Source organism: Microcebus murinus, chromosome 12 (assembly GCF_040939455.1).
Source record: "Microcebus murinus isolate Inina chromosome 12, M.murinus_Inina_mat1.0, whole genome shotgun sequence".
NCBI lineage: Eukaryota > Metazoa > Chordata > Mammalia > Primates > Cheirogaleidae > Microcebus > Microcebus murinus.
Genome location: NC_134115.1, coordinates 92,521,976 through 92,546,799, shown reverse-complemented (window position 1 = coordinate 92,546,799; position 24,824 = coordinate 92,521,976). Strand labels below are relative to the sequence as shown.

The 24,824-nt window shown below is 69.3% G+C and overlaps 1 protein-coding gene across 1 annotated transcript; it reads right to left on the bottom strand.

The window, feature by feature from the left end:
• Positions 1–1,542: 1,542 nt before the first annotated feature.
• ABCA2 (ATP binding cassette subfamily A member 2) lies at positions 1,543–24,824 on the bottom strand. The gene is made up of 48 exons (XM_076009185.1): positions 24,700–24,824; positions 21,179–21,272; positions 19,797–19,908; positions 19,545–19,708; positions 19,201–19,328; positions 18,908–19,018; positions 18,362–18,580; positions 17,747–18,114; positions 17,401–17,560; positions 16,642–16,770; positions 16,370–16,537; positions 16,197–16,293; positions 15,807–15,980; positions 15,357–15,459; positions 15,148–15,262; positions 14,526–14,716; positions 14,154–14,304; positions 13,871–14,075; positions 13,548–13,712; positions 13,263–13,443; positions 12,941–13,153; positions 12,655–12,851; positions 12,386–12,568; positions 10,982–11,166; positions 10,742–10,862; positions 10,299–10,535; positions 8,568–8,774; positions 8,331–8,433; positions 7,919–8,238; positions 7,630–7,843; positions 7,440–7,545; positions 7,221–7,332; positions 7,087–7,147; positions 6,836–7,010; positions 6,610–6,725; positions 6,375–6,522; positions 5,732–5,855; positions 5,477–5,609; positions 5,200–5,317; positions 4,912–5,090; positions 4,089–4,230; positions 3,865–3,999; positions 3,685–3,788; positions 3,524–3,616; positions 3,316–3,418; positions 3,108–3,245; positions 2,690–2,896; positions 1,543–2,290 (listed from the first exon to the last, which is right to left on the bottom strand). Exons 1-48 carry the CDS (start codon positions 24,763–24,765, stop codon positions 2,255–2,257), a joined length of 7,311 nt encoding a protein of 2,436 aa, XP_075865300.1. The 5' UTR covers positions 24,766–24,824; the 3' UTR covers positions 1,543–2,254.

Genomic DNA, 24,824 nt, shown 5'->3' with positions numbered 1-24,824 from the left:
AGAGCTGCCTCACTTTTTCTACCACCTGGGGATACAAGAGAGTGAGTAACTGAGAAGGGGCCTCCACAGGCTGATCATGCTGGTACCCCGATCTCGGACTTCCAGCCTCTTCTAGGGCTGGAAGAAATGTCAACCAGGTGACCACTTTCAGCACGGCCTGCCAAGAAGCAGACTGACACCACGAGCCTCCTGGCCTGACAGCCACGGCACTGCCCGGCACCGCTCTTGCCAAAAATGTCCAATCTGCATCTGGCCAAGAGAAAATGATCAGACCTATCCAGCCCTGCACTCGTCAAACGTGCCCTTGTGGAGGACCCAGAGCAGAAGGACATGCCTGGGACTCTGGGGGCCTTGGATGACTGTGCTTGCTCCTTGTTAGCTCCAGGGAGGTCCTCGTTCCTGGGAGGAGACAGCAGGACCTGGGCTGAAGGGCCACAGCAGCCGCTACTTGCTTTTCGACGCGTCAGCGCAAAAGAAGGAATACACGGAGAAAGGCAAGATAGGGCAGGTGTGTCGAGACTTCCACGGTGGGCAAACGGGCAAACCTGGGTGAACGGCATGCAGCTGTGCGTTGCGCTATTCTTGCATCTTTTCTGAAAGTTTAAAATGTAAAGGGAATGCGGCTGGGGGTATGCATTTGATTTCTATTGCTGCATCACAGATCACCACAAATTAAACAGCTTAAAATGACACACCCATGAGTTGTCTCAGGGTCTCCGTGGGCTGGAGTCTGGGCACAGCCTACCTGGGTCCTGTGTGCAGGTCCCACCGGGCATTGGCCGGGCTGTGTTCCTTTCTGGACCTCAGGGTCCTCTTCCCGGTAGGATTCAGCTCCTCACGGTTGCAGGCCCAAAGCCACTGCAGGGTCCTGCCATGTGCACCCCACTTCTCTCCCGTGGCTGACCACCAATCCTGCTCCAGCCCCTCCAGTGGGCGGGGTTCCTCTCGGTCCCCACCAGGTGCACCATACCCTCCTGGGCTGCCCTAGGGCCTGGGAGACCTTACCCAGCGACCCCCAGCCTCTCGGGGGGCCACAGCAAACAGCGAATAGGAACACAAACGAACGCACTGGCCCAACCCACCCCCAAACTTATGGGCCACCCCCACCACTTCTTCCCTCTGTCCCCCACCTGGCACCAGCCCTTACCTGTGTGCCTGCCCCACCCCAGGCCCTTGAGATGGTCTGAGCTGGGAGTGTGGCTCTGGGGATCCTTCTTCCTGCTGCCCTGTCTCCTGCCCTGAGTGTACCAGGCTCCCTCCGGAGACCTTGGCAGGGGCTCCTCCATAACGCACCCCTACCCAACTTCAGTCTCCCCTGGAGATCCTCTCCCCCTAGAAGCCCTCCCCACCCCCTCCTGGGTGGCGATGGCCGGGCACAGGCCACATGCCGTGGCAGGCCTGGGTGGGTGCTAGCCACCGGGCACCCTCTCCCTACACCTGGGCAGGGCATTCCGGAAGTGCCTGGGGAGGGGGCAACAGTGGTGGTGCTGACCCTGCCTGCTGGGTCCGTCTTCTACACCCCCCAACACACGCAGGCTGCTGGGGCGTTTTGTCCATTTATTTAAACAAACATCTGTGCACTTTGTACAAGTCCAGCTCCCAGGCGGGTGGGAGAGAGAAGGCAGCTGTGTGTGGGGGGGTGGCCCCCAGCTGGACAGCAGGCCCAGCTTCTCCCTTCCTGCCACCTGCCAGCTGGCCAAGGCAGCCCCGCCCCAACCGAGCTGATGGCTTCCCATGGACGGCCACCTTCCCACACAGAAGCAGGGTGAGGGGAGCCTCTTCTCGAAGCAAAATAAATAGGAGGGACTAACCCAGACTGGGCGTGGGACAGACACAGCCCCCCACGCCCCCAGCCCCGGGCCCTGGGGCAGCGCACCCGCCTTGGTGGGGAGAAGAGCCAGCTAGGGGGGCCGGGCCGGCCAGGCTCAGGTGCGGCTGGGGGAGGGGCGGGCAGTGCCTGGTACTGCCGCGTCACATGGGGGGGGCAGAGCTGGGCAGGGGCGGGGGCCGGGTCAGCCCCCGAGGCTTTAAGGCAAAGCAGGGTGAGGGTGTGCGCAGCCCAGGGCTGGGCCAGCCTTTGGCACGGTTGGGGGAGGCGGCCGCAGCGACCGCAGGGCAGGGCCAAGGACGGGTGGCGGCTGCAGGAGGGCCAGAGCCCCTGATCCCGAACCTCCCACACACCAGGGATGCGGGGAGGCCTTGGCCTCTGCCGGACTTGTGTCCCCACAGTTGAGTTCCTGTCCAGTCCTGGCCGTCAGCAGAGCGTGTCTGTGTTGAAGGAGAGCTGGGCCTGGTGGGCAGCAGACAGGCCAGGGTGAGGGGTGTCCCCCGGCACCCCTGTTGCCGGTGGAGCGTGACCCTGCTAGACCCCGCTGGGGCACACCCCCTGGCTGGACCGAGCTCTCTTGGTGGCCACTGTGTCTGCATCACACACACATCCCCAGGTGCTGGTCCCTTCCACCCGGTCTCTGCTCTGTAGCCCCTCCAAGGCCCCAGCAGGTTTGGGCTCTGTGGCTGGTCACTCCTGTGCCTGTCCCTGGTCCTCCCTGGTCCACTCTAGTCCTCAGCGCCCAGCAGGCCCCTCTCCACCCCGTGGCCTCTTCTCCCCCACCCAGACCCTGGAGCCTGAGCCACCTCCTGCACGGCCCCTGTGGGGCCTCGAGTGGCCGTGATGCCGCAGCCTGCTCACCCGCTCCTCCTCGAAGCTGATGAGGCCCTCGTCTTCGGTGTCCAGGTCCTCGGGCTCGTCCGCCACGAGTGCCCGGAGCTCCGTGGGGGTAGGCCGGGGTCGGAGCAGGCTGAGCAGGCGGCCGAGAGGGGACTGAAGTGCCGAAGGCGGCTCTGTCTCCTGCTGCTCCAGGTTGTCGCTCTGCTTCTTGGCGAAATTCACAAACACCTGGTGGGTGGAAGAGGTCAGTGGGCGAGGTCAGGCCCGGGCGTGTGGGACAGCTGAGTGGGCAGGGCAGGCCAAGGTGGGCGGGGCAGATAAGTGGGCGGGGCAAGTGAGTGGGCGGATCAGGTGAGTGGGTGGGGCATGCCTGGGTGGGCGGGGCATGCTAGTGGGCGGGGTAAACCCCAAGGGAGCTGAGTTCTAACCGGGTACTTACGTTGTCCAGCGTGGTCTGGCTGACCGAGTAGTCCTCAATGCCCAGCACACCTGCCACCTGCTCCATCTTGCTGAACACCTGGGCCAGTGAGATGTGCTCCGACTTGAGCTGGTACTGCACCTTCGTGTGGTGTCGCTCCTGGGGGACGGGTAGGTCAGAGGATGCTCGGGCAGTGCCGGGCACGCCCAGCCCCCCGGGACACGCCCACCTTGAGCACGGCTTCCGGGAAGTTCCGGTTGAAGAACCGCACCACGTCCTTTACGCTCTGGCTGCTCTTGGTCCGCACGGTGATCATGTAGCCGTCTCCAAACCTGGCAGGACAGGTTCGTGGCCCGGAGCCCGGGGGCGCCCCGCCTGAACCCAGACCCCGCCCGCCACGGACCCCACACCCAGGCCCCAGCGCCCCCGCTGCTCACCGGTTCTTCAGGTGCTGGATGCTGCCCAGGCAGCGCAGGCGCCCGTTCACCATGATGGCCAGCCGCGTGCACAGCGCCTCGCACTCCTCCATGCTGCGGGCAGAGCACGGGCTGGCACCGGAGGCGCGGCGCGGGGAGGGGACCGGGAGCACGTGTCCTACCTGTGCGACGTGAGCACCACGGAGCGCCCCGTCTTGATGAGGTCGAGGATGAGGTTCCAGAGGAAGCGCCGGGCCTTGGGGTCCATGCCTGTGGTGGGCTCGTCCTGGGGTGGGCGGCAGAGTCAGCCGCTGCACGCGCTCGCCACCGCACCTGACCGCCCCGGCCCCGCCCGCGCTCACCAGGAAGATGAAGGCTGGGTACCCGATGAGGGCGATGGCTGTGGACAGCTTTCGCTTGTTGCCGCCGCTGTAGGTGCCGGCCGGCTTGTCCGCGTACTTGGTCAGCTCCAGCTTCTCCAGCGCCCACCTCACCACCTGGGCGAGGTGAGCGAGGGCAGAGGTCAGGGGCAGACCGTCAGCCGCCCACCACGCCGGCTCCCTCGCCCGTCCCCGCCGGGCCTCACCCGGGCCTCGTCCTTCCAGGGAATGCCGCGCAGCCGCGTGTACAGCTGCAGGTGCTCGCGGGCCGTGAGCTCGTCGAACAGGGCGTCGAACTGCGGGCAGTAGCCGAGGCTCTGCTGCACCTGGAGCAGCTCCTTGAGCACGCTGGGGGCGCAGCTGCCGTCAGCTCGTGGAAGCACAGCCCCACAGCCCCCCACCCCCATCACCCCCACTCCCCACCCCCACATCCTCACCCTCCTCACCCCCATACCCCCACCCTCATCACCCCCACCCCCACCCCATCTCCCCACCCCCCACCCATCACCCCCATTCCCACCCCCACCCCATCACCCCCACTCCCACCCCCCACCCCATCACCCCCACTCCTACCCCCCACCCCATCACCCCCACTCCCACTCCCCACCCACATCCCTCCAACCTCTACTCCCCATCCCCATCACCCCCACCCCCACCCCTATCTCCCCAACCCCTACCCTCCACCCCCATCACCCCCACTCCCACCCCATCTCCCCACCCCCCACCCCCCACATCCCCACCCTCATCACCCCCATGCCCCCACCCTCATCACCCCCACCCCCACCTCCCCAACCCCTACCCCCACCTCCATCATCCCCATACCCCCACCTCTATCACCCCCACACCCCCACCCTCATAACCCCCACAACCCCACCCCTATCCCCCCAACCCCTACCCCCCACCGCCACCCCCATCCCCCCAACCCCTACCCCCATCACCCCCACTCCCATCCCCACCCCATCCCACCCCCCATCCCCACTCCCACCCCCCATCTCCCCACCCCCGCCAGCCAGGGCGCGCCTGCGGCACCTGTGCCCGTTGACGAAGGCCTCGCCCCCGGTCGTGCTCTCGTCGCCCGTCAGCATCTTGAAGGTGCTGGTCTTGCCCGCGCCGTTCACACCCAGGAGGCCAAAGCACTCGCCGGGACGCACACCCAGGCACAGGCGGTCCACGGCCAGGATGCGGCCAATCTTGCGGGACTTGTAGACCTGGCGGAGGGGAGCCGCCACTCAGTGGGGCAGCCGGGCGCGGGGCGTCCCCCAGTGTCCCTGCACACGCCCCAGCCCCAGCCCGTGGCCCCGCCCCACCCAGGCCCACCTTGGTCAGATTCTCGATCTTGACCATGTCATTGTCGGCATCGCCCCGAAGCACTCGCTGCCGCTCGCTGGCCACGTCCACGTCGTCCTCCACGGGCTTGGTGGACACGGGCATGCGCCTGGGAGGACAGGGTGGGCAGTGCCTGCCCCCCACCCACCCACCCAGCCACCCCCGTTCCTGCCGACACCCACGGGCCCCTCTCGCTGTGGCCCCAAGGGAAGGGTGGGCAATCCCCTGGCCCGGCCACCTGCCTCCCGGCTGCCCGGAGCCCACTCACTGTGGCTGCCGCAGGAAGTTGTACTGGCACATGATGGTGAGGAGGAAGCCCACGAAGCCCTCGACCGTCATGGCCACCAGCCCGCGTGTGACGATGTCCCACTCAAACGGGGACTTCATTTTGTCAAACTGGCCTGTGGGGCGGCAGGCACAGGGCCTGAGCCTGGGGCCTCAGGGAGCACCCAGCCACCTCCTCGCCCGGACCCCTCCCGGAGGTGCACCTGCCCCTGCCCCGCCGGCCCCAGGCGCCCCTCACCGATCTTGGCGTAGTACTCGTTGATGTACTCGTTGTACGCCATCTCCATGAGCCCGTGGCCCAGGTTATAGTTGGGGAAGATGAGGAAGCAGCTTTTCAGGTAACTGTTGACAACCTTCAGGTCCTGAGGGCCACGGCACAGCCTGAGCACCGCCGGCCCGCTGAGGCCCTGCCCCTGCCCCACCGCTCCACTGCCCCACCACCCACCGCCCCTGCCCCACCTCCCCACCGCCCTACCGCCCCTGCCCCACTGCCCCACCGCCCCACCACCCCACTGCCCCTGCCCCACCGCCCCACTGCCCCTGCCCCACCGCCCACCGCCACCACCCCACCACCCCACTGCCCCTGCCCCACCACCCCACCGCCCCACCGCCCCTGCCCCACCGCCCACCGCCCACCACCCCACTGCCCCTGCCCCACCACCCCACTGCCCCACTGCCCCTGCCCCACCACCCACCGCCCACCACCCCACCGCCCCACCGCCCCACTGCCCCTGCCCTACCACCCACCGCCCACCACCCCACTGCCCCTGCCCCACCGCCCCACCGCCCCTGCCCCACCGCCCCACCACCCCACCACCCCACTGCCCCTGCCCTACTGCCCACCGCCCCACCGCCCCTGCCCCACCGCCCCACCACCCCACCTTGTCGTGCTCGAAGAGCTGCAGCAGGAAGGTGGCCACGGTGGCCGTGATGCCGATGAAGAGGTTGATGACAATGAGGAACACGTAGGCCGAGCTGGGGACCTCGAACCAGAAGGAAGCCGGGTACATGATAGGGGTGATGGACCACCTGTGGGTGGGCAGGCAGCGGCGGGTGGCAGTCACTGGGCGGCCCCGGACCCTGCCTGCAACCACTCCTCCACCCGCTCCCCCTTACCCATAGAGCAGGAAGAGGGAGAGGACAGCGGGGAAGTTGGTGGGCGACGTGTAGGCCGGCAGGTCGAACACAAACAGGATGATGACGCAGCAGGTGGCTGGGACCAGGTAGTTGAGCTGCAGGGCAGGGGTGGCTCGTGAGGGACCCGGGGCAGGGTGGGGTGCAGGGAACAGGGTAGGGGAAGGGCCCGGGGCGGCTGGGGCCCCCGTGGCCATGTGGGGCGCACCATGTCCCACACGTAGTTGGCCAGCCAGTAGATGACTGGGTTGCAGCCACTGACGAACTGCAGGTGCTTGGCCTTGGTGGACTTCTCGGCCACGAGGAAGACCACGAAGCTGGCTGGCACGAACGACATGGCCACGATGATGAAGATGGCGATGACCACGTCCGTGCCCTGCAGCCTGGAGGAGGGGCAGCCGTGAGCCCTGTGCAGCTGGGGGCTACAGAGGGGCCCCGCCCCGGCCCGGCCACACGTACAGGTAGTCCAGAGAGAGGCTGGCGCTGGTCTTGTTCATGGGGTGGTTGGTGACGGTGATGCCTGCGCACAGTGTGGGGGGGCAGCTCAGGCCCCTGCTCCACCCACCCCTCCACCCCTGCCCCACCAGACCTACCATAGGCCGCCGGGTTGCCCTTGCTCTTGGGCAGGTTGGCGCGCAGGATGGCGTTGTTGAGGCTGTTAAGGTAGGTGGGCATGCTGTGGTAGCCCTTGTTGTTGTAGAAAACCTGGGGGAGGAGAACAAGGCCCGGAAAGGCCCCGGAAGCCCCCGTGGGTCACTGCAGACCGCCGGCGGCTCCGGACACCTCGCAGCCCCAGGGCCAGGCACGCTCACCTGTGCTGCCCTGCGCACCGCGATCTTCCGCACCATGGGCGGGGCCCTGGCGCCGAAGGAGGCCGGGATGGACTTCTGGACGTTGCCGAAGGTGATGGCCCCGTACCTGGGCACACAGGGGGGGAGGGGCAGTGAGGCCGGCGGGTGGCGGCCAGCACCCCTGCCGGCAGCCCCGGACCCCCAGGCTCACCGGTGTAGCCGGAAACGGTCGGAGGTGAAGAGCAGGTACTCGGAGACGTTGTGGCCGGTGACGTCGGTGAGGATGTCCCCCGTGACCACGCGCACCTGGGGCGGGTGCCCGCCCACGCTGCTGGGGCAGGAGAAGCCGGTGCCCTGCGCGGAGCAGGTGCAGCGGACGGGCTCCCGCACCAGGCGTGGCAGAGAGGGCGCCGAGGTCCATGTCTCTGTGGGAGCAGCGGGGCACGGTGAGACCCACGCTGGCGCCCCCGCAGGCCCCCCCCCCACGAGCCGCTGGCTACCTGGCCCGATGGTGGGCGGCAGGGAGGTGTTCCAGGCCTGCAGTGGGTCCTCATCAGGGGACACAGGGGAGTCGGACGGGGCGGGCGAGGGCGGGGGCGGCACGAAGTTGGACAGCGGCAGCCCCTGCGTGAAGGACTCCAGGCACATGCTGTCGAAGAACCGCGCGGCCAGCAGGCGGGACTCGCCGCTGCTCAGGTTCAGCGTGGGCCCCAGCGAGCCGTTGGCCGGGGACTTGAGCACACAGGTGGCGCCCACGCCTGACGGCAGCCGGAACGTGCTCACGAGCTGCTGGGGGCTGGCGTCGGGTGACAGCCACAGTCTGGGGGCACCGACAGGCAGGCATCGAGTCAGGGCCCGCTCCCCTCCCCCCCCGCCAGCCCCCACCCGCTGCGGCCGCCCCTCCGGCCTCACCGGTCCTCCCGGCGCTCCTCGTTGGCATAGGGGATGAAGTTGCCGCGGGGCTGCGTGTAGTTGTGGTACTGGGACGGCGACAGCACCAGGGGGGGCAGGTCACCTGGGGGCGAGCCGGAGCCCCGAGTGGGTCCCACGTGCCCGAGCTCGGGTGCTGGGCCCCAAGGGTCCCAGGAGGCTCAGGGCGGGGAGGAGCCAGGGCCCACTGGGGCGGGTGTGGGCCCGGGGGGGCCATACCGATCTCGGGGACAGACAGGGCCACAGTCATGGCCACGCAGACGAAGAAGGCCGGCAGCAGGATCTGGGAGAAGAGCGCCTTGGAGTTGCGGCGGGCGCAGTGGAAGCGCTTGACCAGCAGCCCGTGGAACTGCCGCGCCTTCAGCCACCAGCCCTCCAGCTTGCGGCTGCCTTGGCCCACCCGGGAGAGCGCCTCCGCCTCGGCCTCTGCACAGAGCGGGGGCTCAGCGGGCCGCCCACGCCACCCCACGCCACCCCACGCCAACCCCCACCCCCCTACCCCATGCCACACCACCCCCCCACTCCACACTGCCCCGCCCCACCCTACCTCGCCATCCCCACCACCCCACGCCACCTCCTCACCCCCACGCCATCCCACCACCCCTGCCACCCCCCACCACTCCACGCCACCCCATGCCACCCCTCCACCACCCCACACCACTCCACGCCACCCCCATCACCCCATGCCACCCCCCACCACCCCATGCCACCCCCCACCACTCCACGCCACCCCCCACCCCCACGCCATCCCCCCACCCCTGCCATCCCACGCCACCCCTGCCACTCCACGCCACTCCACACCACCCCCGCCACCCCTGCCAGCCCATGCCATTCCCCCAACCCCGCCACCCCTGCCACTCCACACCACCCCACACCACCCCCGCCACCCCCCGCCACTCCACACCACCCCATGCAATCCCCCACCCCCTGCCGCCCCCCACCACCCCCCACCACCTCCACCCCACACCACCCCCGCCACCCCCTGCCACCCCATCCCCCACCACTCCACGCCACCCCACACCACCCCCCTACCCCCACCACTCCACGCCACCCCACACCGCCCCCCTACCCCCACCACTCCACGCCACCACACACCGCCCCCTACCCCCACCACTCCACGCCAACCCCCACCCCCCTACCCCATGCCACACCACCCCCCACCACTCCACGCTGCCCCGCCACCCCCTACCACCGCCCCACCCCACCCTACCTCACCATCCCCACCACCCCACGCCACCTCCGCACCCCCACGCCATCCCCCCACCCCCACCACCCCTGCTACCCCCCACCACTCCACGCTGCCCCGCCACCCCCTGCCACTGCCCCACCCCACCCTACCTCGCCATCCCCACCACCCCACGCCACCTCCGCACCCCCACGCCATCCCCCCACCCCCACCACCCCTGCCACCCCCCACCACTCCACGCCACCCCATGCCACGCCCTGCCACCCCTCCACCACCCCACACCACTCCACGCCACCCCCATCACCCCATGCCACCCCCCACCACCCCATGCCACCCCCCACCACTCCACGCCACCCCATGCCACCCCTCACCCCCACGCCATACCCCCACCCCTGCCATCCCACACCACCCCTCGCCACTCCACACCACCCCACACCACCCCACCACCCCTGCCAGCCCATGCCATTCCCCCAACCCCGCCACCCCTGCCAGCTCACGCCACCCCTGCCACTCCACGCCACCCCACACCACCCCTACCACTCCACACCGCCCCACACCACCCCATGCAATCCCCCACCCCCGCCACCCCCTGCCACCCCACGCCACCCCCCACCCCACACCACCCCCGCCACCCCCTGCCACCCCATCCCCCACCACTCCACGCCACCTCACACCACCCCCCTACCCCCACCACTCCACGCTGCCCCATGCCACTCCCCAACTCCCGCTATCCCCGCCACCCGGCCTGGCCTGGCGGTGCCCACCTTGCAGGCTGACGTTGTCGGGGTCCTGCGGGTTGTCGAAGAGGGGGCGGTAGTCGCCGTAGACGTCGGTGTAGCCGGCTCCCTCGTCGCCACGGGCGGAACCCACCGAGGACGCCGACTGCAGTGACGCCTGCGACTGAGCCAGCTCTGAGCACCGGGCCAGATTGCCGGACGGAGCCTCCCCGGGCGCCGGGCCCCCCACCCCGGGCAGCACGTCCTTCCTGGACTCCTTCACATCTGCCGTGGGAGAGGCTGCTCAGCCCACAGGCCCGACCCCAGCCCATCCACCGTCCAAGCCCTCCGGCTGCCACGGCCACCCCAGCACCCCAGGCTGGCCCTGGCTCCTGTCCCGGCAGGTGCTCCCGAGGACCAGGAAGGGGCCCGTGCCAGGCCCCCGTCCGGGCCCCCGGGGTGGTGGGCGCAGCAGCACCGGGCCCCCTCACCGGCCTCGCTGTTCTCCAGCGACTGGTCCTCCTCGGACACCTTGAGGAACACCTCCTCCAGCGTCGTGTCCATCAGCCCGAAGCTGCTCAGGTGCAAGCTGTCCAGACTGCACTCCAGGTGCTGCGGACGGGCCGGGTGAGGCGTCCTGTGCGGGCGTCCAAGGCAGGCCTCCCGCCTCCCCCGCCCGCCTGCCCACCCGGGCCCGGCCCGGCCTGCGCCCCTGCGCTCGGCCCTCGCACCTGGAAGAGGCGCTCGAAGGCCCCCTTTCTGGCGGCCTCGCTGGGCAGGATGTAGGAGAGCTCCGTGCTGGTGTCCGAGACCAGCAGGCAGGAGGCCACGTGCTTACGGATGAACTGTGACACTTGGGTCTCAGAGCAGCTGCTCAGCTGGGCCCGACCTGGGGGGCTGGAGGCCAGCCCTGGCTCTGGGGGGGTAGGGAGGGAGTCACTCGAGTGTTTGGGGGCCAGCCCTGGCTCTGGGAGGGCAGGGAGGGAGTCACTCAAGGGTTTGGGGGCCAGCCCTGGCTCTGGGGGGGCAGGGAGGGAGTCACTCGAGGGTTTGGGGGCCAGCCCTGGCTCTGGGAGGGCAGGGAGGGAGTCACTCGGGGGCTGAGGGGGCAGCTCTGGCTCGGGGGGGCAGGCAGGGAGTCACTCGGGGGCTGGGGGGCAGCTCTGGCTCTGTGGGGGCAGGCATAGAGTCACTTGGGGGCTGGAGGGCAGCCCTGGCTCTGGGGGGGCAGGCAGGGAGTCACTCGGGGGCTGGGGGGCAGCCCTGGCTCTGGGGGGACAGGCAGGGAGTCACTCGGGGGCTGGAGGCCAGCCCTGGCTCTGGGGGGCAGGGAGGGAGTCACTCGGGGGCTGGAGGCCAGCCCTGGCTCTGGGGGGCAGGGAGGGAGTCACTCGGGGGCTGGGGGCAGCCCTGACTGGGGGAGGGCAGGCAGGGAGTCACTCGGGGGCTGGGGGGTAGCCCTGGCTCTGGGGGGGCAGAGAGGGAGTCACTCAGGGGCTGGGGGGCAGCCCTGGCTCTGGGCGGGGCAGAGAGGGAGTCACTCAGGGGCTGGGGGGCAGCCCTGGCTCTAGGGGGGACAGGGAGGGAGTCACTCGGGGGCTGGGGGGCAACCCTGGCTCTGGGGGGACAGAGAGGGAGTCACTTGGGGGCTGGGGGCAGCCCTGACTGGGGGGGGGCAGGCAGGGAGTCACTCGGGGGCTGGGGGGCAGCCCTAGCTCTGGAGGGTCAGGGAGGGAGTCACTCGGGGGCTGGGGGCAGCCCTGGCTCTGGGCGGGGGAGGCAGGGAGTCACTCGGGGGCTGGGGGCCAGCCCTGGCTCTGGAGGGACAGGGAGGGAGTCACTTGGGGGCTGGGGGGCAGCCCTGACTGGGGGGGGCAGGGAGGGAGTCACTCAGGGGCTGGGGGCAGTCCTGACTGGGGGGGGGCAGGGAAGGAGTCACTCGGGGGCTGGGGGCAGCCCTGGCTTTGGGGGGGGAGGCAGGGAGTCACTCGGGGGCTGGCAAGAGCAACCCTTGGCAAGACCCCAGCCAGGCTGAGACACGGCGGCTGACAGAGGGTGGCCCAGGCCCAGCCTCTCCAGCCGAGGGTCTCGGTGGGATGGGCCGGGGAAGGGCCCACTCAGGGCCCAGCACAGACCTTGGGGGCCCCCAGGCTCCGCGGGCTGCTTGACCAGCGTGAGGCGGTAGCCGTCGCCATAGGCGCCCTTCAGGAAGAGCGGGGAGCCGCAACACTTGAGCTTGCCGTGGGAGATGATGGCGATGCGGTCGCCCAGCAGGTCAGCCTCGTCCATGTGGTGGGTGGACAGGAGGATGGTGCGGCCTGGGCGAGGCCGGACCCAGGGTCAGGGGCCGGCGGGGTCAGGCGGGGCCCGGCCCGACCCCGTGCCAGCCTGGCGCCCCACTCACCCGGCTTGTACTTGAGGATGAGGTCCCAGATGGCGCGGCGCGCGTAGGGGTCCACGCCAGCAGTGGGCTCGTCCAGGATGATGGCGCGGGAGCCGCCCACGAAGGCAATGGCCACGGACAGCTTGCGCTTCATGCCGCCCGACAGCGTCTGCACCAGTGAGTGCCGCTTGTTGGAGAGCTCCAGGTCCTCGATCATCCTGGGCGGGGGGGAAAAGAGGGCGTGGGACAGGCGCTACCGGACTCACCCTGCACCCCGGCCTGCCCCGGCCCGCCCCGGCCCCCGCACTTGTCCATCTCCTTGCGGATCTCCTCCTGGGCCATGCTCTTGAGCCGCGAGTAGAACCAGAGGTGCTCCTCCACCGTGAGCCGGTCGAACAGCACGTTGTGCTGTGGGCACATGCCCAGGTTCTTGCGGATCTCGTCCATCTCCGTGCGGATGTCGTGCCCGTAGATGGTGGCCGAGCCCGACGTCGGAGGGAACAGGCCGGTCAGGATGGACCTGGGTAGGGCAGGTGGGGTCAGGACCCCGCACCCCCTGCAAGGATCCCCCCCCAACGCCCCGCTGGCTCGGGACTACTGCCCTGGCTGGCAGCCACTGAGACGCTCACATGGTGGTGGTCTTGCCAGCCCCGTTGTGGCCCAGGAAGGAGACCACCTGGTTCTCGTAGAGATTCAGGCTCAGCTTGTTCAAGGCCAGCTTCTTGTCGTCCTTGTAGACCTTGGTGAGCTTGTCCACACAGACGACCAGGGGCAGGTGGGTGGGCTCCTCCTCCATGCCGCGCGTCTCCTCTGCAGCAGGGCGGGTGTCAGTGGGGCGGGAGCAGCACCAACGCCGCCCTGGGCCCCTCGAACCCGGCACCCGAACCCCGCCAACATGCTGGTGCCCGCCTCACCAAGGCGCCGGCTCTCCATGGCGCAGGCCTGGTCCTCCTCCATGACGCTGAGGCGGGGGGCGCGAGCCCACGGCCAGCTCCACTCCCACGCTTCCGTCCGCCCACTGCCCAGCCAGTAGGACTTCTGCAGCGGGAAGTACCAGGGCCGGGGCAGCCCGTACATGCCTGGGGGCCGGGGAGGGGAGGGGAGGCTGACCTGGGGCCTGCGGGTGACCGTCCGCCACTGGGCCACGTGCCCACCCAGGGAGCCGGCCGTGCCGCGTACAGGAAGAAGCCCGGAGAGCCGGCCCCTGCCCCCGCACCTCCGCAGGGTTGGCCAGTACCTGGGTGCACGGCCTCGATGTACCAGGTCAGCACACCGTAGACGACGGCGTCCACGATCAGCATGGTGACGGCGAGGAGGAGGTTGAAGTCGTCCCCTTCCACGGGGGACTGGCTGAAGGTGTGCCACTGGATGCCCACGCCCGCCACCTCGTACAGGGCGAAGTACTTGGAGCCCAGGCCAAAGGCTGTGGTGGACATCAGGGACTGGGGAGGCGGCGGAGTCAGTGCGTGGGCAGGAGCATGGACGCCCCGCCCCCGGCCCCGCCAGCCCAGGACGCTCACCGCGATGCACTTCTCGAAGGCCGTGATCTTGTCGTGGGCCACCTCCTCGCGGATCGCCACGTACATGTAGGGCACGTAGCTCAGGAAGTAGATGATACCGCCGCAGGCCGAGGCCAGCTTGGCCTTGGAGTACAGCACGGACACCAGGAAGCTGGGCGGGGCCAGGCGGGCCATCAGCCCCCAGACCCCCGCCCGCACCAGGCCCTCCTCCGCAAGCCCCCGCTGGGGTCCAGGGGTGCTCCAAGAGGGTGTGTACACGTTTTGGGGTGAACTTAAGGGACACCCTGCCGCCGCTGCGAGAGCATGGGGCTAAGCAAGTGGGCGGCCCCGGCCAGTGCCCGCACCAGGCTCCCGCCACCAGCCGGCGCTCACCAGAACATAATGGTGGCCACGGCGTAGACGGCCAGGAAGAGCCAGATGATGAGCACGTGGCTGTGCATGAGCACCTGGCCGTACTTGAGGATGGCGGTGAGCGCGGACACGGAGATGGAGAGCTGCACGAAGCCCGTGATGAACCAGGCCACCCAGTGCACCGCGTTGTTCAGGCCCATGGTCTTCATCACCTGTGGGCAGCGTGCACGCGGCCGTGGGCAAGGCTCCGGCATGGGGGCGCAGCCCACCCCGCCAGCCCGGCCCGGCCCAGCCCGGCCCAGCCCCGCCCCACACCGGCCCGCCCCACCCCGCCAGCCTGGCCCGGCCCCGCCCCGCCCCGCCCCATCCCGCCAACCTGGCCCAGCCCCGCCCCACCCCACTGGCCCCGCCCCGCCCCACACCGGCCCGCCCCACCCGCCAGCCCGGCCCGGTCCCGCCCCACCCCGCCCCGCCCCGCCGGCCCCGCCCTGCCGTGCCCCGCCGGCCCCGCCCCACCCCGCCGGCCCCGCCCCGCCCCGCCGGCCCCGCCCCACCCGCCAGCCTGGCCCGGTCCCGCCCCACCCGCCAGCCTGGCCCCGCCCCGCCCCGCCCCGCCGGCCCCGCCCCGCCCCGCCGTGCCCACCTCCTTGAGCCGGTGCTCCTTCTCCGCCACGATGTGCTGGATGGTCATGGCCACGGAGTAGACCCAGGAGATCACCATGCAGAGCGGCATCATGTGCTCGATGACGAACAGGAAGCTGGGGACGGGGCACAGGGTGAGGGGGGACGGGGCACAGGGTGAGGGGTGCACGGCCTGGGCCCGCCCAGCCCAGCCCGCGGTCCCGTACTCACTCATCCCGCGTGTAGCAGGGGTAAGGGAACATCTGCACGTAGCTGCCCGGCTCCACCACGTCGTGCCCCACGAAGGTGTTGATGATGGCGCGCTCCATCATGTCTGCAGGGGTCCACGTCAGGGGCCGGCCTCCCCTCTCGTCCCTTCTCCACCCCTCCCCGCCCCCTCCGTCCTCCCCATCCCCCTCTTTGTCCCCCCCACCCCTTCATCCTCCCCCGCATCTTCCCTGTCCCCCTCTCCCCTCCCCACCCCCACCCCCACCCCCACCTCCACCCCCACCCCCACCCCCACCTCCACCTCCACCCCCACCCCCACCCCCACCCCCACCCCCACCCCCACCTCCACCTCCACCCCCACCCCCACCCCCACCCCCACCCCCACCCCCACCTCCACCTCCACCTCCACCTCCACCTCCACCTCCACCTGCAGCCGGCTGGCCGGCCCCTCACCCTGGATCCAGACGAAGCCATAGAGGAAGTAGAAGCGGCCACCAGTGTTGGGCCCCGGCCGCCAGTAGGCTCTGCGGATCTCGTTGGTCTTCTCGGTGAAGCTGGAGTTCTGTCGGATCTTATAGTGCACGTGGGGCGGCAGGGAGCCGTCCTTTCGAGTCTGGAAGATCACGCCTGGGGACCCAGGCAGGCCGGGTGGGGCGGAGCCAAGGAGCAGAGGGGGTGGGGCCCAGGTGCAGTGGGCGGGACCGAGATTGGTGGGGCGGGACTCCAGTGGTAGGGCGTGGTCATGGTGCAGAGGGGCGGGGCTCCAGGGGCGGGGCCAAAGAGGGGCGGAGTCTGGGGAGCTCCGTGGAGCAGGGCAAGGTGGGAGCCGGGCAGGTGTCTCACTGGCAAACACGGTGACGTTGTCCTGGTAGGCCTGATTGAGCGTGTAGTTGACAATGCTCTCCTCGTCGGGAAAGCCCTTGAAGATGTCCACGCTCACCTGGGGTGGGGGCATCGCCGTTGGAGCCGGGCCAGGGCCCAGGGAAGGCGCCCCCTCCCAGGCTCATGCACCCCACCTTGGACATGAACTGGATCCAGCCGCAGGCTGCGTTGTCAATGGTGTCCAGCTGCTGCAGGAGGGCGGAGCCGTTGGGCAGGGAGAAGTTGTCCTGGCGAAGGGCTGGTGGCAGCTCGTCCAGGGACAGGTTCAGGGCTTCCGGGTGCAGCCGCAGCTCTGCCACGTACTGGGGGTAGAGAACCGGCTCAGAGGGTGGCCTGTGCCTGTGCCGGAGCAGAGGGGCTCCCCGCACTGGCCTCGGCTGCCTCCCACCCCAGGCACCCACAGCACCTGCTGCAGCCAGTGCAGGTGTTGCTGCAGCCTGCCCTGCTCCAGGAAGCTGCGGATCTCGGCCGAGATGTTGAGCCAAACCTGGGCATAGTGAGTCACGTTGCCCACGAAGGCGAAAGTCTCGTTGGCCTGCAGAGGGAGAGAGCGCTGGCTCCAGGAAGGACTCGGGCCAGCGTGGGGCCGTCCTCCCTCACCCCTCCGCAACTGGCCGTCCCCAACAGCCACCAACTTTGCTCTGACCAACTTTACCTGGGGCTGCCAGCCCTCCCCCTCCCCGCCTCTCTCCACACCCACGGGAAACTGGCTCTGCTCTCTGCTCTGGACCCTCCCGCACAGCTCCTTCCTGGGACCCCTCTCTACACAACCTGCAAGGGCCCCCACCCTTATCCGAGGGACCCCTGTGCCCAGGACTGCGCCTCCTCCCCAGGCTCCGTCCCAGGCTGTGTCCGCCCTTGGCTCCTGCTGCTCCAGACAGAAGCCCACTGGACGCTGCTCTGGAAGGTCTCTGCACACACCCCTCCTCCGCCAGCACTGCCCGGCCCTGCCCACACCGGTTTGTGCGGGGCCCCGCCAGCCCATCCCACAGCAGCCCCGGGGGCAAAGCAGCCCAGTGCCCCAGCACCTAGGGCACTGCCTAGGCCGCCCCACCGGCCTGTGTCCCACATGCAGCCCCACCGCCCCCACGCTAAATCTGCTGACCTCCCAGCGGTGCCCCCAGGCCTGCAGAAGCCAGACACCTAGCGTGCCAGACCCACGCACCTTCAGGATGACCCGGTCCGCCTCAGAGCCTGCCGGCGCGTACAGGATTTTGGGGTTGCTGGTCATGAGGTGCACGAGAAGGCCCAGGTTCCGCTGCTCCTTGCTGGTGAAGCCCAGGGAGCTCATGTTGCCCCGCCGCAGCGCCTCGGGCTCTATGGTGCTGGGGGTCAGGGAGGGGGTCAGGAGGGTCAGTGTGCTAGACTAGGGGCGGGGCATGGGGCGGGGCTTAGCCATGGGGCGGGGCTTGGCCATGGGGCAGGTCTCCGTGCATCAGGGCCAGGCTGTGCCACTTGTCACTGTGACACTTCTCACCGTCCCCACCTGCCCTCCCCCACTGCCCACCTACCGGTTGTTGCCACACAGGATGGGCTGCAGGCCGGCCCAGAGCTGCACGAAGGCTGAGCACTGGCCCTGCAGCGAGTCGGGGGAGGTCGGGGCTGCGGCGGACGGGGCTCCCTCCTCGGCCGTGGCGTTCGAGCCTGCGCCTGCCCCCGCTCCGGTGCCATTGGCCGCCCCACCCGGGCTGCTGGCTGGGGCCCCGGGGGCCCGGCCGGTGCAGGCACCCTGGGGCAGCAGCAGGGCCAGGGCCGACAGCACGTCCACATCCTGCAAAACCTTCTGCGCATCCAGCAGGTCCTGCAGAAGCGCCTGCAGCCTCCGTGGGGGTGGTGCCTGCGGCTGGGCTTCCGAGCCGTTGGGGGCGTCCAGGCCCAGCTGAAGGGACACAGGCATGTCACCGGGGTGACTGAAGGTGGGGGACTAAGAGAGGACCTGCAGCCAGAGGTGAGCAGAGCCCTGGCCAGGGCCTGGGAGAGACAGATGGGGCCGAGGGGTGGGCGGGGCTCGGGGTGGGGGAGTCAGGGCACCCTCCCATGTGCAGCTTGGGCTCAGGAGCCCCCAGGACTCCAAGTAGCCCCAGCACCTCCTCCAGCGCAGGCAGCAGCAGCAGGCAGGGCCTCACCTGCTGGGCAATCTTGGCCATGTCCAGCTGGCTCCGGAGCTCAGCAGCCAGCCCAGAGAAGCGCCGGGCACGAGCTGCAGCCTGTCCGCTGCAGACGGCGTCCCGGTAGCCCTGCAGGGCCGTTTCCTGACCCTCGGGCACTGCGAGGATCTGACCCAGCTGCCTGGAGCCCGGTGCACAGGTGAGCTGCTCCAGGAGGGCAGGGGCCAGCAGCAGCTCCTGGGGGTGGGACACAGGGGTCAGCTGGGGCCACACAGGGACTCTGCCCCCAACCAAGAGGGACTGAGGGCCTGGCCCCAGACGGCCTCAGGCCTCACCCTGCCAACCCGCTGTGCCAGTGCTGGGGCTGTCTGGGCTCTACAACAGGGGGCATTCACACTGTCACCCTGCCTCTGCCCTGCCCAGGCCAGCAACAAACTCCCCGGGACCCTGCCTTGCTCCCAGGAGGAGCTGTGTATTATCAAGGGGGCCCCTTTCCTCACCCACTGGGCAGAAGCCCCCCAGAAGCAGGCAGCACACCTCCCGTCCCACGGACAGGCCCCTCACCTCCATCCGGAGCAGGGGATGGCCACCCAGGCGGCTCCAGGGCTCCTGGCCCCTGGGGAGGCCAGACTCAGAATCCAGGGTCCGAGAAGGGCCAAAGAGCAGGCTGTAGACCTGGGGGTGTGAGGGATGGGGCTCAGGCGGGGGCCTGAGAGCCCTGAGGACACCTCAGTGGCCCTGAACACCCTCCTGCAACCAGAGGGTGTGGGCAGGGTGGGGGCGGGAGTGGGGGAGCCAGGGTGGGTCTGGCCCCGCCCACGAGCAGGGGCACTATCAGGGCCACAGCCCTGCCTCACCTCAGGCGGGTCCACCCGGGCGGCAAGGAGGGCCTGAGCTGTGCTGTTGGGCAGTGACAGGTTCTGCATCAAGAAGCGCCGGAGCTCCCGAGGGTCCCTGGCCACCGAGTCCAGAGAGAAGGAGGACACTGGACGGGCAGGAGGGAGAGGATGAGGGGCCAGCTGCACTCGGGACACAGCACCCAGGAGGCTCAAGGCCAAGCCCAGCACCACTCGGGGCAACTGCGTGGGGCGGCGGGGCCTGCCCTGAGCACGTGCATGGGGACTCCCCGCCGGCGCAGGTGGAGGGGGGACCAGGGCAGAGGTGGGCAGAGGCGGCCCGGCCCTCCCCACCCAGGGCGCACCTGCAGGTCTGTCCGAGGGGCTCCCCCAGGCGTGCGGGCTGGCGCTGAGAGCCTCCAGGTGCTGGCGCAGGGCCTCCAGCTCCGAGCCCAGGCTGGGCCGCGCTGGGTCGAACAGGTTGCCCTCCTCCACCACGCGGTCCAGGCGCTCCAGCAGCTGTGTGACCCTGCGCCACACCGGGTGTCAGCGCTGGGGTGGGCAGGGGCCGGGGGAGGGGGGGGCAGCTCCGGGGGGGGGGGCAGGCGGGCACTCACGTGGAGTTGGCATACTGCAGGAAGCCGAACTCGTCCCGCTGGCCGTCCGGGCACAGGGACTGCATGACGGGCAGGATGCCGGCAGACGTCAGGGGCGCTGCCGTGTAGAAGGCTAGGGGGACGGGCGGGCGGGTGAGAGGGTGGGGTGGGGGCACAAGGGGGCGAGGGATTGAGAAGGAGGAGGGGGCAAAGGCCGAGAGGAGAGACTTAGAGAAAGTCAGGAAGGAGGAGCAGCGTTAGGGGGAGGGCGGGGACAGAGCCTCAGCTGTGCTGCAGGCCAAAGGTCAGGTGCAAATGATCCCAGCAGGTCAGAGGTCAAGGGGCCACTTGCCACCCTTTCCCCCAAACTCCCTCTCCCCTCAGCCACGGCAGTGCCAAAATGCCAGGGCATCCCCCCGGAAAATCCAGGCGTGACACTGCCCACAGAGCCCAGCAGGACTCGGAGGAGCCCCACTGGGCAGTGACCTCTGACCTCTCTGGCCAGCGGGTTAGCAGAGTGAGTGCAGGAGCCCACGGGAGTGTGAAGGGAGAGCAGCTAGGCTGACGCTGACCCAGCCCCGGCCCAGGCCAGCCAGGCACCCCACCCCCAGAAGGCACAGCCAGGCAGGGAGATGACTCAGCCGCGTGACCTGGCCACCAACTGTGGCCCAGGTGGCCCGGCCCTTCACTACCTACCACCGCCCACTGCACTGCCCACCCCCCAGTTGTGGGCCAGCTGTTCCTGACAGCGCAGGGTCTGCAGGACTGAGGGCCGGGGAGGTGTTTGATGCAAGCGGGGAGGGCACTGAGCTGCACCGGGAGGACCCTTGGGCCGTCCCGCGGCTGCGCCCGGGCCAGCAAGGAGGTGGCCGCTCACTTACAGACTGCATGCGGGCCGCGGCCGAGGACAAGAGACCATGCGGGGTAGGGGTAGGTCAAAACAGAACAGAGGAGACCAGTGAGTGCCTGAGCCCCTCGGAACCAGCATCATTGTCACTCTCGGCCACACGGCCAGCCACAACCTCCACAGCCTGGCCAGCAGACGCAGCTCAGGACTGTTCCTCGCAGAGTCATGGGAACAGGGGCACACGCATGCAGACAGGGACACACGCGTGCAGATGGGGGCACGTGCCTACAGACGGGGGACACACGTGTGCAGACGAGGACACACGTGTGCAGACGGGGGACACACGTGTGCAGATGGGGGCACGTGCGTGCAGACGGGGGACACACGTGTGCAGACGGGAACACACGTCTGCAGATGGGGACACGTGTGTGCAGATGGGGATGCACGCATGCAGACAGGGACACGCCCCAGATGCACACACAGAGCAGACATGCGTGATGCCGTGACGGCTGCCGACCCCTCCCCGGCCCCCTCCTGGGCCGCGCCTGCCCCTCACCTTCCTTCACAGAGATGGTGGGTTTCTTCTGCCGCAGCCCCAGCAGGATGAAGAAGAGCACCAGCGGGATGAAGATCTCGAAGGCCAAGACCCACTGGAAACGGCAGCCCGTAAGGCACAGGCCAACGGGGCAGACGTGCCAGCCTGAGCCCTCCCCGGCCCCACCACGGGGGCGGCCCAGGCCTGTTAGGGTTAGCAAAGGTCTCGGCCCCTTCCAGGGCACCAAGAGGGTGGGTGCTGTCTGCCCAAGCAAATCAGGTCTCCCAGCCCCAGCTGAGGCTCTGAAGGCCACACTGGGGGGTACCTGCTCTCTGAGGAGCTTCAGGGCCAACAGGGGCAAATCAGCCAGCTTGTGGTCCACTCTGACCCATGTATCTCCCAGCTCATCTTCTCCCTCCCTACCTCCAGGGCTGCCTGGGCAGGATCTTGAAGGCCATCTGGGCCACTGCCTCTGCCTGCAACTCCCACGCTCCCCCAGGGTCACCCTCATCCCCACTGCTGCAGCACCCTTGCACCCCCATGCAAGGGCCTGAGATGAGGCCTGGCATCAGGGAGGCCCAGACTTAGCCCATGGTTCTGAGCCTCTGGGAAGACATGATCAGGGATCTTACAGCACTCAGTCCCCAAGGTAAAAGCACCTCTTTCTGTCCTGTCCCCTCCCCCTGACCCCAGGCAGCCCAGCCTGTCCCGGGCCTCGGGGTTTGTTTTTCCCAGGACAGCTGCTGCTACCCGGGACTGGGCACCAAGACAGCCCTGCTGGGACCTTCTCAGAGTGAGAGATAAATGCCACAGGCCTCTGGGGCCCAGGCTTTCCTCTCACTGTCACCTGGAACACGAAGGACCTCACCAGCTCCCGCTCCACACGCCCCGGCGCAGGGAGCAGGGAGGAGCAGCTTGGGTCGGCTGCTCTCTGGGGGACCCCTGCAGCCCACCCCTCTCGCCCAGGACAAGTCCCCCCTGGCCCAGCTCAGACCATGTGGATCTTCCTGGGGGCACCAGGTCTCCTTCATCCTCACCCCCCACCCCACAACAGACCTCAGAGCCCTCACCCCGGCATGCTCTCGGTGGCCCAGGGCCTGAGCTCCCCGTGGGGGGGGGGGGACGGCGGCTACCGTGTTTACTGTGCTCTGACAATAGCGCTCTGTGGTCTGGAACACGATGCTGTGTGTCCGCACCCCACGCCCGCCCAGCCCGTGCCAGCCTCCACCCCCTCCCCAAGCTGGGCTGGAGCCCAGGGCTAGCTGAGGAGGCATGTGGGCACCTACGGGGCGGCAGGACAGGCACGTGCCATGTGCTCGAGGGGCGAGGGGAGAGGGTGGCGGCACACCGGGGGCAGCAGTGCTGGAGGCAGGGGTCACCCTCCGGGGCACCAGCCCTGCCCACACCCACCCGCCACCAAGCACCTCTGCCACTGTCTCTGCAGCAACAGGCCACGGCTGCCTCCCCCATTGCTATAGCAACGGCCTCGCTCGAGCTGCTGGGAGGAGGAGGAGAGTCCTGGCGGGCGGGCGGGCAGCAGGAGGCTACGGGGGCATCTGGTGACAGGCAGCAGCACAAGTCCAGCACCAGCGGGGTGCCCCGCACAGGTGCCCGCAGGTGGCCACACCTTTGTCCTTCAAGACCAGCCCACAGCCTTCACGCTGTCCTGGGACCTGGATGGCCACTGTGGGGCTAGACACCCCCGCCCCCTCCCTGCCTGCCGTGTCAAGGAGGAGAGCCCGTGAGACCAAAGGGTGGCACTGCCACCTCCCACCCCAGTGGCTCAGTGGCAATGGCCCCGTCCCTGCACCAAGAGCAGCCTGTGGCCCAGGGTAGACCCACCTCCCACTAACTAAGAGGGGACAGGCCACACTGGCTGGCTGGCGAGGAAACAGGTAAGGAGTTTCTGAGCAGGAAGCAAGCAGGGCAAAGTCCGTGGCTCCTGCTCCCCAACCCCGGCCGGGCTGCACCTGCCCCAGTGAGGCACCCAGCAGGCAGGGTGAAACCTCCGCGCACCCGAGCCTGGCCTCAGGAGTCCAGCTCTGAAGCCCACAGCCCTCCCCGGGAAAGTGGGGTCCACAGGAGTGTGTCCAGCATCTAACCAGCCCCAGGTCATGAGCCTGGCAAGGACTTGGCCTCCTAGAGGGAGAATTTCCTACTGCCAGAGCCGCAGGCTAAGGACCTCCACCTTGCCCAACCAGCCCCTGGGAGCCCTGCAGGGAGGGGCGGCTCCTCCAGGTGGGACAGTGGGCAGCTCCCACTTGCTTGCCAGGTGTCCTTACAAGCCCCTGCTCCCTTCTCTGAATCTTGGTGTCCCCCCTGGACGTAGGATCCACCATTCCAGCCTCTGCTCCCAGGCCCCGGGGCTAACACTAACACATGCCCACATGCCAGCCCTGCCCCTGCCCCTGCCCTGTTGTCCCTGTGAGCCAACACCCAGGGCTGCAGGCCTGATCCACAGGACCCCACACCACCAGCCCCAGGTGCTCTGGGCAGGGAGTGTACCTGACCCTGGCTCCCCGCCAGGGCCAGGTGCCCAGGGGAACCCTGCCAGGCTGTGGTGGCGATGGCTACCCGCCCTGCCTGCAAGTCCAGTTCCCTGCGGTGCACTTGAAGCCCTCTGCAAGAGGAGCACAGGCAGGAGCCAGTGTGGCCCGATGGGGTCCCAGGGCCCACACTGAGCAAGAGGATACCGAGCCTCAGGCCCTCACCCACTCCAGGCCCTGCCCTGGAAAATCCCGACAGCCCTTTCAGAAACCCAAGCTGGCCCAGGCCTCTGGCCTGTGCCGTGCCCCTGCCCTTGGGGGGCCAGCACGGCCCCCTTCCCACCAGGACCTCTGTGTCTGACAGCCACTGTGTCCTGCATCCTCAGGCCTCCTGGCTGCCCAGGCAGTGCTGGGGGACATGGTGGTCACAGCTCCGAATAGTGGGACCCAGCCCCCAGAGGAGGCTGGGGGCCAGGAAGGAATCGGAGGGTGGGTCAGCCTCCAGAACTGGCCCCAAAGGACAAAGGGGTGCTGAGACTCGGGCTGGCCCAGCCTAGCACAGCAAGGACGTTCCTGGTGCTGAGAAAGCTGGAGCAAGGGGTGGTGTACCTGCCAGGAGGGACGGAGGAGGTGCCTGGGACCAACCTCCTCACCCGGCGGCTGCCCAAGGGCAGGGGCAGGTGGAGGGAGCGGAGGGGCAGGGTCCCCAAGAGGCCCCGGCGGGGCTGGGCCCAGGAGCACAGAGCCCCCGGCCGGACGGACGGTGTGCCCCAGGCCTGCCCTTGGTCCCGGGAGCGGGCCTCCGCCAGCCAGAGGCCTGGGCCGCCTGCCCGTGCCCCGCAGAGGCCCGAGCGCTGCGGAGGGCGCCCGCCGTGACTCAGCCGAGCGCGGCGGCTGCCGTCCGTGGGCACGCGCGCCCTGCCCGGAGGCCGAGGCCCGGCGGGGAGGGGGCTCCAGCCCCGCCGCCCCCCGCGCCGGCCCGGGTCCGCGCGCGCCCGGGCGCCCCCCGTGCACGCGGGAGCGCGCCGCCGGCCCGGTGCGCGCGGCTGAGCTCACCGGGCTCCGGCGCTTGAGCGTCACGTTCTTCCAGAGCAGCAGCTGCAGCTGGTGCAGGAAGCCCATGGCGGGCCGCGCTCCGGCCGCTCTGCGCCGCGGCCCGCTGCTCTGCGCCCCGCCGGGCC